General features: G+C 46.4%; 1 protein-coding gene across 5 annotated transcripts in view; it reads right to left on the bottom strand.

Moving 5' to 3' along the window:
- Positions 1–13,537, bottom strand: part of NCOA1 (nuclear receptor coactivator 1) — a 755,746-nt gene that overhangs the window by 242,965 nt on the left and 499,244 nt on the right. For all 5 annotated transcript variants that reach the window (XM_082251137.1, XM_082251140.1, XM_082251139.1 and 2 more), the window contains one exon: positions 10,412–10,511. In XM_082251137.1, the coding sequence (XP_082107263.1) occupies positions 10,412–10,494 (83 nt within the window). In that variant the 5' untranslated portion in view covers positions 10,495–10,511. The remainder of the gene's footprint in view (positions 1–10,411; positions 10,512–13,537) is intronic.

A 13,537-nucleotide genomic window follows, 5' to 3' on the forward strand; every position in this document is an offset into this window, starting at 1 on the left:
CCCTTTTTTCTCTCTTTCTTTCTCTCTCACCCCCTCTCTCCCTCCCTCACCCACCCACCCCCTCTCTCTCACTCCCCTCCCTCACCCACCCTCTCTCTCTCTTCCACTCCCTCTCACCCCCCCCCCCCCCTCTCGTGAGATCTCAGGGGTTCATGCTGGGACTTGTAGTCCTTCAATTTTGAAAGGGAGTCACATCCGTTAAAACGGAAGGAGTGGGGCAAATTTACATAGGAGGGGGAGGGGGTGCCCAATTTTAGTCTTGCCTAGGGCAGCACAAAACCAAAATACACCACTGAGAGTAGGGCAATAGCATAAAGCTTGCTTTGCCATCACGTGCGTGCGGGAGAATGGGTTTAAAGGATGCAACTGCAGGGGAGGAAAGCAGACACACTATCCACCCAATCCCACCTCCCTCACTTGCCTTCCAGTTCATAAGAACTTAGCAGGCCTGTAGACCATTTTTACCTCATTGCACGCAATTGTAAGGAATACCAGCTGCATCCTTACTGACTTAATTATTAGGGTGTCTATGGCAAGATGACGCCATTGTGGAATGGTGGGAATCGGGTTTTGATGCTACCTAGGTTTTAGCCTCCAGTCCACTAGTAGGTTTTTGCATCAAGGAGGAAGAGGTCAGAGCAAGATCTTCTGCAGAAGAAGCTAGCCACATGCTCAGGACTCTAGAACTAAAGCACCGATCCCATTCTGGTCCAATGAGCCTTCAGATTTACCATTGACAGGTGCAACCAGTATCTGAGGTTCCTTATTCTGGGTAGTTCCCAGCAACAAGGAAGAAAGCTGGTTTACCAGAACTGTAGAACTATGTTTTTTATGACCATGTTCTCACTTTGCCCTAACTAAGTAAACGAATCAGGCATTGTGAAATTTTAGATGTCCTACCCAAAAGAAGACTACAAGATGCATGCTGTTACCTTTGCAAACAAGATAACACTTTTCTGTGTAACTTTCTGCACCTGGTTTCACTTTGTTACTAACTTGACTTTCTTGACTTTGAAATTAAGCCACACCTACCTTCTCATCCCCTATCCAACAAGAGTGCTTCAGTGGCCAAAAAAGAAATATTAGGTGGACATGGGCATGGGTGGAACATATCCCTAAATTATGGAAGGGTTTGAAAGTGGAGGGTTTTCTGGAAAGCCTTTTTGGTTAGATGCAGCATGGTGCAGAAGGCAGTAAACACTGGTTTGCAAGAACGTTGTATTAAAACATAAAGTCAACAGCACAAACAGGCCCAGCAGAAATCTCACCCGTCTGGGGCCACTTGCAATCAAGTAGAAAATTGACAGCAGAGATAGAGTCAGGGATGCCGACAGTATCTGCCATGAGGAGCGAAGTGTGGCCTGGCCTGGCCGGTCCAAACCAAATGAGAAGCTTCCTGAAAAGGTAGACGTACTCTTGCTCTCTCACTACTCCATCGGAACATTTCCCAATCACTATGACTGTCCCTGACAGATAGGGACCCTGTCCCTAACCTGTTCACTTGCATAAAGAGCCAAACTCAGCTGTCAGAGACTTCAAATAGGCTCTGCCTGACCCAATATGGCCACCAGGGTTACATGGGGCATGTGCATCCAACCAGATCACTGCCAGAGGGATCAAGGAAATCATAAGCTTCGCTTAACTTCCTCTCCCATCTGCATTCCGGCTCTGGACAAGCGCCACCTACAGTGGAAAATACAGACTGCACCTGCCTACAAGCCTGCTCTTAGATGGGCTTTTTTAAAAGTTCAAAATGGCTGACGGTTCCCCTTTAAGTGGGCAGGGCCAAGTGTCATGGCAGATGAGTGCAAGTTCTAGTGTTATTACATATTGACCCTACATTATCAGGTCATGCAGGTCTACCCATAAGGCCTCAGTACAAGTTTCACATTCTGTGATCGGTTTGCACTCTATAAAAAATTTGTGGCTTGGTATCCCTTTAACCTGGAACTTTGCGACAATAAAAAAAATAAAGAAAAGTCTCTCCAGCAAACCAATTTATTTTCTACCCAGGAGTCAGAGAGACACAGAAATGATTATGGAAAAAAAAGGCAATAATGAGTTAGCTGGGGGCATGGCGGGAATTCACTTAGCGAGCCGGCCAGTTGTCACGGCAACACTCAAGCTGTACCAGAAAAAGAGATCAATTTCTCCTTATAGACCGTCCACGCCGGCAAGCCTAGCCGCATGCTGCCACAGATGCGTACCTCAGGCTGTGCTGTAATTAGCACATTGATAATGAAATTGATGAGGATTGTTATATTATATCTGACAGGCAGCAGAGCTCAGCGATTGGCGGAGGCTATAAAAAAGGCGAGAGTTCAAATAGAACATTAATATGCACCCGCTGCTTGAGCACAATGAAGGAAGCCATTTTAATGGCCTAATTTTTTTTTTTTACTTTTACGGAATTCAGGCTACCAAAATTGGAACGCATAAACATAATGCTATGGATTCCCATTCTCTACCATTAGAGCAGTCCAGACCCCAGCAAGCCCTGCATGACCACAGATGACTCTAGGAAAGAGGAGCTTCCAGCGTAAAGCTGGTGGGTCAGTTTTTAGACATTCATCTTCTGATGAACTAATATGGGCCACGAATAAACAGTTTAATAAAGTAAAGTTTATAAAGGACATTTTGATCCCTCGAAAAATTAACCACTTAAGCCACGGAAGATTTTACCCCCTTCCTGACCAGGGGGTATTTTGCGATTTGGCACTGCGTGACTTTAACGGACAATTGCGCGGTCGTGCGACGCTGTACCCAAATGAATTTGACGTGCTTTTTTTCCCCACAAACAGAGTTTTCTTTTGGTGGTATTTGATCACCTGTGCGATTTTTTTGATCATGCGCTATAAACAAAAAAAGAGCGACAATTTTGCAAAAATAACAATATTTTTCAAATTTTTTTATATGAAATTCCCCCCCAAAAAAATGTAAAAATCAAAATTTTTTAAAATTTTTGGCCAATTTGTTTTCTGCTACATATGTTTGGTAAAAAAAAAAAATCACAATAAGCGTATTTTGATTGGTTTGCACAAAAGTTATTGCGTTTACTAACTAAGGGAAAGATTTTTGTCATTTTTGTTGTTTTTTTTTTAACGAGTAATGGCGGCGATCTGCGATTTTTTTTGCGGTACTGCGACATTGCGGCGGACAGATCGGATCCTTAACTGACATTTTTGACACTTTTGGGGGTACCAGTGACATTACTACAGTAACCAGTGCTATACATATGCACTGTTACTGTAAAAATGACACTGGGAGGGAAGGGGTTAACTTTATTGGAGAGGGAGGGGTTAAGTGTGTCCCTAGGGGCGTGATTCTAACTGTCATTGGATGTGGCTGTGTGTGTAACAGCACAGATCAACGGTCCTACATAGCAGGACCGAGTGATCTGTGCTTTTACACAGGGGAGAGTGACAGGCGGCTTTGTTTACATTAGCCGCCTGCCTTTCTCCCTCTCTAACCGACGATCGTAAGTGACCGGCGGACATCGGGTCCGCCGGTCACACGCGCCGGCTTCTTCGGGTACCAGCGGGAGCGTGCCTCCGGCGGCGCGTGCTCGCCCCCTATTTGCTCCCAGGCTAGTGACGTACCGGTACGCCACTTTGCCTGGGAGGGGCTGACCGCCGCCGTATATAGTCGGGCGGTGGTCGGCAAGTGGTTAAAGAGTTTCCATGGCCTTGAATCCAAGAAGAAAATGACTGGATAGTGTGGAAAAGTCTGATATGGCAAGGTCAGACAAGGAATCATTTGTATAGACCAGCCATTCTCAACCAGGGTTCAGAGGAATTCTAGAGTTCATCCAGAGGTTGCTAGGGATTCCTTGAGCTGTGGTTAACTGTCCTCCCATGTGGTGGTGCCAGCATAGTTCCAGGTCCAAAACCACTTGGAAGATCCCAAAGCATGACTGTAAATGTAGCATTCTTCCCACTGACCACCACCAATGTACGGGGCAGGCACATGCGGAAAATCATTGTTACGGAGGTTAGTTAAAGGGTCATGAATGGGCATCATGACTTTTGAATGGTGTACAGCCTAAACCATTCACAGGCCTGCCTCCATATATTCACAGTGGATTGTTCGGAAGCACACTACCTGGCATTGTGTGGGATATTCCCCATTCCCTATTAAAGCGGAGCTCCGGGCACAAAAACGTTTTTTCAATAAACATACCCCGGGACAGTCAGGGCTAGTACATTCCACAATGGCTAGCCTCTGATCTGTCCCGGTTCGCACTTACCTGCAAGAAGAAATAGTCACTTACAAAACTTCTTCTCCAGCGTTGCCATCTCTGTTGTGGGCAGCTGAAGCCAGCGCGATCCTCTTCTGCGTCCTCTTCTGTGTCTTCTTCTCCCAGAATGCGCCTGCACCGGCCCCGCTCGTCACTTCCGGTGCGGCGCCGCATTCCTCCACAGCTTCTGGGCATGCCCAGAAGCTGTTTAGCAGGGAATGCGGCGTCGCCCCGGAAGTGACGAGTGGGGCCGGTGCCGTCGCATTGATTCCTGGGAGCGATGACGTTCAGCTCACAGGAATCATAGCAAAGAGGAAGTGACGGCGGAGCCGCGGCACAGAGGGAGGAAGCGGAAAATAGGTGAGTATTTTCTATCTACAATTACAAGGTGAGTTAAAAAAAAAAAATATACCTAACTATCCAATTCCTTTTCAGGTGAAGAAGATCCAGCGGATGGACACAAAATCGATTAGGTCGATTTGTTAAGGTGGACTCTATGGTTGAGTCGGACAAGTGGGTCCCTAGGGGAGTTAAATGAACTATAGCACATGAGCCTGGTTATCTTGTTTCCCCTGGATCTATGAACCAGGAAGAGGAAATAAACTTTCACTAAGGACAAGATGGAATAATTGCCACTGATGTATGGGGGTTCTCTACTACCTACATAGGAGAGTAATATAGACAAAATTCGACATTCATAACCATTATCTAACTTTAGGGATTGTGATTCTCCCTACCTGTCATCTAATCTTCGTTAACAGCAAGAAATATCGGTATTGCTGGGTCTCCTCCCTGACGAAGCCTGATGCGAAACGCGTTGGCTCATTGGGACCCACAAACCGAATATCATCTTTTTCTTGCACCAACATCAGCTTGAAGCATGTATTGCTCCCATAATAGGGAAATATTTCTGTGCTGTGGTTTTTAACATATGTTTTGCATTTAAGGGATGTTTTATATGTGCCCTTATACATCCCTGTGTATATACTAATTTTGTTTTAAATACATTGAATAAATTAATTCAATTTTAATGTATTGGTTCTCTGGTCTTCCTTCTCCCAATCAGCCTAGAAACCCCTACTTTATCTCTAGATAGTTGTGGTTGTATATTATTGGGGCATGGGCCTATTTTCACGATAAATCTGTTGATACCACCAATGTAAGGGGAGAATTTTCCACAGATCACCAAATGTAAGGGACGTTCTTCACACCAGCCACCAAGGTAAGGAGCATTCCTCCCACTGACCACCAATGTAAGGGACATTCCTCCCACTGACCACCAATGTAAGGGACATTCTTCTCACTGATCACCAATGTAAGGGACATTCTTCTCACTGATCACCAATGTAAGGGACATTCTTCTCACTGATCACCAATGTAAGGGACATTCTTCCCACTGACCAATGTAAGGAGCATTCTTCCCACTGACCACCAATGTAAGGAGCATTCTTCCCACTGATCACCAATGTAAGGGACATTCTTCCCACTGATCACCAATGTAAGGGACATTCTTCCCACTGACCACCAATGTAAGGAACATTCTTCCCACTGACCACCAATGTAAGGAACATTCTTCCCACTGATCACCAATGTAAGGAACATTCTTCCCACTGACCACCAATGTAAGGAGCATTCTTCCCACTGATCACCAATGTAAGGAACATTCTTCCCACTGATCACCAATGTAAGGAGCATTCTTCCCACTGATCACCAATGTAAGGGACATTCTTCCCACTGATCACCAATGTAAGGGGCATTCTTCCCACTGATCACCAATGTAAGGAGCATTCTTCCCACTGATCACCAATGTAAGGGACATTCTTCCCACTGATCACCAATGTAAGGGACATTCTTCCCACTGACCACCAATGTAAGGAGCATTCTTCCCACTGATCACCAATGTAAGGGACATTCTTCCCACTGACCACCAATGTAAGGGAGATTCTTCCCACTGATCACCAATGTAAGGGACATTCTTCCCACTGACCACTAATGGACAATTCCACTACTGTGGAAGAAGGGAGGAGACTGGAAACAGGAGTGTTCTGGAGAGGGGATCAAAAAGTCCTAGGGAGGAAAGGACAAAGAAAAACGGAGCTTTCAGGAGAGGGTAGGACACAGGAAAAGGGGACTGTCTTAGAGAGGGGAGGACACAAGAAAAGGATTGTCCTGGGAGGGGAGGACACAGGAAAGGGGGGTGTCCTGGAGAGGGTGGAGGACACAAGTAAAGGAAAGGGTTGATTTCTGGAAAGGACTAAGTACAGAAAAGGGGAGTGTTCTAGAAGGGAAGAACACAAGGGAAGATGATTGTTCTGGAGAGGGGAGGACACAATAAAAGGGAGTGTCCTAGAGAGGGAAGTACACCAGAAAAAGGGGGTGCTCTAGAAATGAGAGGACACAACAAAGGTGCGGGTTCTGAAGAGGGTAGGACACAGGAAAGAGGAGTGTCCTGGAGAGTGGAGGACACAGGAAAGGTGAATATTCTTGAGATGGATGGACACCAGAAGGGAGAGTGGTCAGGAGAGGGTAAGACACCAGAAAGGTGAGTGTTTTGGAGGGGAGAGTACACAGGAAAGGGGAGTTTTCTGGAGAGGGGAGGACACCAAAAAAGGAGAGTGTCCTAAAGAGGGGAGGACACAGGAAAGGGATTGTCCTGAGAGGAGAGGACGCAGGAAAGTCAAGTGTCCAAGAGAGGGTGGACACAAAAAAGGGGAGTGTCCTAAAGAGGGGAGGACACAGAAAGGGATTGTCCTGGGAGGAGAGGACACAGGAAAGGGGAGTGTCCAAGAGAGGGTGGACACAGGAAAGGGGAGTGTCCAAGATAGGGTGGAGGACACCAGTAAGGGAAAGGATTGGGTTCTGGAGAGGGTTGAGTACAGAAAAGGGGAGTGTTCCAGGACACAAGGAAAGGGATTGTTATGGAGAGGGAAGAACAATACAAAGTTGAGTGTTCTGGAGAGAGGAGGACACAGGAAATGTGAGTGTTCTGGAGAGGGGAGGACACCGTAAAGATGAGTGTCCTGGAGAGTGGAGGACTCTGGAAATGTAAGTATTCTGGAGCTGGGTGAACACCAGAAAGGAGAGTGTTCTGGAGAGGGGAGGACACCAAAAAAGGTGAGTGTTCTGGAGATGGGAGGACACCATGAAAGGTGAGTGTTCTGGAGGGGAAAGGACACCGTAAAGGTGAGTGTTCTGGAGAAGCAAGGACACGAGGAAAGGTGAGTGTTCTGGAGAAGCAAGGACACGAGGAAAGGTGAGTGTCTGGAGAGGGGAGGACACAATAAATGGGAATGTCCGAGAGAGGGGAGGATGCCAGAAAAAGGGACTGTACTAGAAATGGGGGGACACAAGAAAGTTGAGTTTTCTGGAGAGGGGAGGACACAGGAAAGATGAGTGACCTGGAAAGTGGAGGATGCCGGAAAGGTAAGTATTGTAGAGATGAGTGAACACCAGAAAGGAGAATATTCTTGAGAGGCAAGGACACCAAAAAGGGGAGTTTTCTGGAGAATGGTGGACACCAAAAAGGTGAGTGTTTTGGTGAGGGGAGGACACAGAAAAGGGGAGTAATCTGGACAATGGTAGGACACAGGAAAGGAACGTGTTTTGGAGAGGAGGGGACACCGGAAAGGTAAGTGTTCTGGAGAGAGGAGGATACAGGAAAGGGGAGTGTTCTGGAGAGGGGAAGACACAAAAAAGAAAGGGGGGAGTATTCCAGTGACCGAAGGTAAAAATAGTGTGAGGAGCATTTTGGAAAGGGGAGAGATAATAGGGCAGTGATGGCGAACCTTGGCACCCAAGATGTTTTGGAACTACATTTCCCATGATGCTCATGCACTCTGCAGTGTAGTAGAGCATCATGGGAAATGTAGTTTGAAAACATCTGGGGTGCTAAGGTTCGCCATCGCTGTAATAGGGCATGCACTGAAAAGGGGATTGTTTAGCACGGGAGCATATCCAGTAGAGGGCGGGCTCTGGACAGGAGTTCTACTAGAACGGCAAGTGATCTGAAAAGGAGAGTGTTTTGTGAACGGGACGTGGCCTGTGGAGAGAATAATGGAAATGGTGCTGAAATCGGGACAACTTGAATCTTCTCAGGATTGATCATCCTAAAGCTGGCCATATACTGTACAATTTGATTGTGTAATCTCGTCTAGATCTACCATTGTACCCCCCATTGTTTTTACCTCTCCCTGTGTATGAGCAGCCAAGAACTGGATCACATGGAAGACGATAGATTATCACAGGGCTTTTTTTCTCGGAGAATAGGTGCAGGAACTCACCCCTTCTGAGTCACCCATTGTCTCCACCCACCTCTGAGCATTGTCCCTTGGTTCCACCCCCTACCCATCTCCCACGCACAGCAGCAAAATAGCTCACCCAGAAACAAAAGATCCACCCTAGCAACATTAGACCCCCTCGAGTAGCAACAACCACTCTCCTAGCAACCAGTATCAATAGATAAGCCAACAATAGACCTCTACCTCAACAGGAGATCCCTACAAACAACATAAGATCCCCCCAGAAACAATAGATCCCCCAGCAGCAACAACAGGCCCTCACACAATACCAGATCCCTACCAGTAACAATAGATCCCCAAGCAGCCAGCATCAAGAGACCCTCCAACACACCCCACACCACTTGCTATTGCATACATTTAGTGCTGGAGGTGCCGGAACTGCGTTCCACCACGTTCCTGCTGAAAAAAAGCCCTGGATTATCATATATAAAACAACTTGTACCCCTGGGCTACATTACATGCCATTGATCCCAGCCCTCCACTCAGCCTCTAAGTGTTGTTTAAATATTGTAATCGACTTGAGCAATTTTCAGATTCAGAGTAGAACAAATGGCCGCTGCACAGTCCTAAATCACCGCCAAAAGCTGAAAGAACGTTAAAAACCCGTTCTCATTGTTTCCTTACAGAGTGCCCCGCTTTGGTTAAAAATTGCTGTAATGTTATCTAAAATGGTAAATTACCTACATCCAGGAACTACAGCCTCTAAAATCACCTTTTTTTCCCTGCAGTCGGCGGGCAGGTCGCAATTTTCTGCCGGTGTGTAAATGACACTTCTCTTTACTGAACCTTAAAAAACAGCCATCAGTGTGCAGCCAGAATTTCCAAGAATTTCGCCCTCCTGCAATTTGCATACTTCTTGTCTCTGCGCTGTTTAACCACTTGACCTCCGGATTAAGACAGCCCTGCACTTCACTGGATATATGTAAGGGTTTACAACCACTTTAATGGCTGTGCACTGTAACCACGTTGAGACAGCACAACATCTGTAGGCAGGGCTGCTGTTAGAAATCGCGGGGCCCCGTACAGACTACCTGGCAGGGGCCCCCCTAAGAAAATATTAAAGATATATTTAGCTAAAATTACAACAAAATCACTATTATCAGACACAAATATAACATAACTTGCATAATTCCTGCTGGATGTAGAGGAGAATAAAAAAATATATAGGCTGGGCGTTTGGAGCTCCTGGATCAGAGAGACAGAGGGAGAGAAACAAAGTTACAAATAAACTCCTGAGCAGAGATAAGTGCTTGGAGGGGGCCGCACAGGAAGGGGGATTAGTGAGGGACAACTGTCTTTCTCAGCAGATGAAAGCTGATAACAGGGAGAGGGACAGATCAGATTCAGGTGCTGGAGGAAGATTTCTGTATTTGTTGTCCATCATTAATCCCCCTCTCTGTGTGGGCCCCCCTGTGTACTCGGGCCCCCTACAAGAGGGCTGGTGGTCCCCCCCTATCAGCGGCCCTGTCTGTAGGCTTCATTGATGGCGTAGTGGGCAGGATTTTTTTGGAGTGGAGGGTTGTCCTCCATATTTCGCCCCGCAGAGAGCAGATTGCCATCAGATAGAGACTATGCCATAGAACCAGCATATGGTCGATCTGCTGTGTTGTTTTTCATACCCCGAGAGCAGAGCAGCTGCTCCGCACCCAGAGCCTTTCACACACTCCGAGCTAATCAAGCATGGCCGGGATGTTTAATGTATAGGTCACGTTGAATGCAGACTTGTTCCACACTTTAACCAATATTGCTCTTCTCCATGCCAGCCACAATATCTCCCTTTATCCCATCCGTGAAATTCACATGAAAAGAAGAGTTCCTGGCTTGTGACATGGGATAGGGTGGAACTACCGTACGTCAAGTCTGTCTCATTACTTACTTCTGCATGGTGTCACATGGCGAGGCTTTCCTCTTGCGCTCCTGGCTAGCAGGGTCGGTCAAACTGTCCCCAAGGCCACTCATCTTGACCTATTTCACACCTGTAGAGAGAAGAGAAACCATTGTAACATTTGATAAGTTCAACTCTATCCTGCAGACAACAAAAGATGCACGATCGATACATTGTATGAAACCTTTCGCCAAAGCTCCCAACTGTCCCTGATTTGGAATAAAGTCCCTCCTCATTTCTCCCCCATTTTGGTCTGATTGATATACAGTATCTCACAAAAGTGAGTACACCCCTCACATTTTTGTAAATATTTTATGCTATCTTTTCGACCGCATTCACACTGAAGCGGCACGACTTCGGGGGCGACTTCACAAGTCGCATGCACCGCGACTTCGGCGCTACTTGCACGTACTTCACATAATGAATGTCTATGCAAGTCGCTCCGAGGTCGCCCCAAAGTAGTACAGGACCCTTTTTTTAAGTCGGAGCGACTTGTGTCGCTCCTATTAGAACGGGTCCTGTACCAGTCAATGGACCGCGACTTGTCAGGCTGACAAGTCGCCTGACAAGTCGCGGTAGTGTGAATGGAGCCTTCATGTGACAACACTGAAGAAATTACACTTTGCTACAATGAAAAGTAGTGAGTGTACAGCTTGTATAACAGTGTAAATTTGCTGTCCCCTCAAAATAACTCAACACAGCCATTAATGTCTAAACCGCTGGCAACAAAAGTGAGTACACCCCTGAGTGACAATTTCCAAATTGGGCCCAATTAGCCATTTTCCCTGGTGTCATGTGACTCATTAGTGTGAATGGGGAGCAGGTGTGTTAAATTTGGTGTTATCGCTCTCACTCTCTCATACTGGTCACTGGAAGTTCAACATGGCAACTCTTGGCAAAGAACTCTCTGAGGATCTGAAAAATAATTGTTGCTCTACATAAAGATGGCCTAGGCTATAAGAAGATTGCCAAGACCCTGAAACTGAGCTGCAGCATGGTGACCAAGACCATACAGCAGTTTAACAGGACAGGTTCCACTCTGAACAGGCCTCGCCATGGTCGACCAAAGAAGTTGAATGCACATGCTCAGCGTCATATCCAGAGGTTGTCTTTGGGAAATAGACGTATGAGTGCTGCCAGCATTACTGCAGAGGTTAAAGGGGTGGGGGGTCAGCCTGTCAGTGCTCAGACCATACGCCGCACACTGCATCAAATTGGTCTGCATGGCTGTCGTCCCAGAAGGAAGCCTCTTCTAAAGATGATGCACAAGAAAGCCCACAAACAGTTTGCTGAAGAAAAGCAGACTAAGGACATGGATTACTGGAACCATGTCCTGTGGTCTGATGAGACCAAGATAAACTTTTTTTGTTCAGATGGTGCCAAGCGTGTGTGGTGGCAACCAGGTGAGGAGTACAAAGACAAGTGTGTCTTGCCTACAGTCAGGCATGGTGGTGGGAGTGTCATGGTCTGGGGCTGCATGAGTGCTGCCGGCACTGGGGAGCTACAGTTCATTTAGGGAACCATAAATGCCAACATGTACTGTGACATACTGAAGCAGAGCATGATCCCCTCCCTTCAGAGACTGGGCCGCAGGGCAGTATTCCATCATAACGACCCCAAACACACCTCCAAGATGACCACTGCCTTGCTAAAGAAGTTGAGGGTAAAGGTGATGGACTGGCCAAGCATGTCTCCAGACCTAAACCCTATTGAGCATCTGTGGGGCATCCTCAAATGGAAGGTCGAGGAGCGCAAGGTCTCTAACATCCACCAGCTCCGTGATGTCGTCATGGAGGAGTGGAAGTGCAGTTCCAACCTGTGAAGCTCTGGTGAACTCCATGCCAAAGAGGGCTAAGACAGTGCTGGAAAATAATGGCGGCCACACAAAATATTGACACGCTGGGCCCAATTTAGACATTATTACTTAGGGGTGTACTCACTTTTGTTGCCGGCAGTTTAGACATTAATGGCTGTGTGTTGAGTTATTTTGAGAGGACAGCAAATTTACACTGTTATACAAGCTGTACACTGACTACTTTACATTGTAGCAAAGTGTCATTTCTTCAGTGTTGTCACATGAAAAGATAGAATAAAATATTTACAAAAATGTGAGGGGCGTACTCACTTTTGTGAGATACTGTATTTGTATACGAGGCTTTTTTCTCAGCGAATAGGTGCAGATACTCACCCCCTTCTAAGTCACTTCTTGTCTCCGCCCCCTACCCACCTCTGAGTAACATCCTTTGGTTCCACCCCCTACCCCCCTCCCAGGATCGCCCCTTTTACAGAATACAGAACCAAGTATCATTTTGTGGTGATAAGTAATTTGTATGCATTTTTTTGTTATTTAAACAAGAAAAGCAGTAAAGTAGATACCCTGCAGCCAGCAACAATAGATTCCTCCAGCAATAATAGACCCCCAGCAAAAGTGGACCCCAACAACAGTAAACCCCAGCAGAAACAACAGATTTCCCAGCACCATCCAGCATCAATAGACTCTCCAGCAGCCAGCAACAATAGACCACTCCCTTAACAGTAGATCCCTTCCAACAACAATTGACCCCCCCCCCCCCCCCAGGAACATAAACCCAACCTCCCCAGCAACAATAGAGTGCCACGTAAAAATAGATGCCATTAAGCAACAATAGCTCCCACAACAGCCAGCAATAAAATACCCTTTCCTCAACAGTAGATCCCTTCCAGCAACAACTGACCCCACCAGCAATATAAGCCCCACCACCAAACAACAAAAGATCCCCCACCAGCAACAATATCAGACCTCCGCCATGCAAAAATAGATCCCCTCCATGAACAATAGATCCCCGAGCAGTCAGCATCAATAGACCATCCAATGCACCCCAGCACCCCTTGCCATTACATACATTCAGTGCTGGAGGTGCAGGAACTGCGTTCCCCCGCATCTCCACTGGAAAAAAAAGCCCTGGTTGTATATAAAATGCACTATTTATCTTTCAAAAAGTTTTTTCTAGTTCTAAACCTTTTACCCACTTTTTAAATTGTTGCACTTGTAAATTTCAAAAGCCAGTATAAATGAATAGTAGTGGTAAAAAAAAAAAAAAAAAAAGCACTTGTTGGTTTAACTATATTTTTGTATAA

This window comes from Pelophylax lessonae, assembly GCF_965119305.1.
Source record: "Pelophylax lessonae genome assembly, chromosome: 3".
Taxonomy (NCBI): domain Eukaryota; kingdom Metazoa; phylum Chordata; class Amphibia; order Anura; family Ranidae; genus Pelophylax; species Pelophylax lessonae.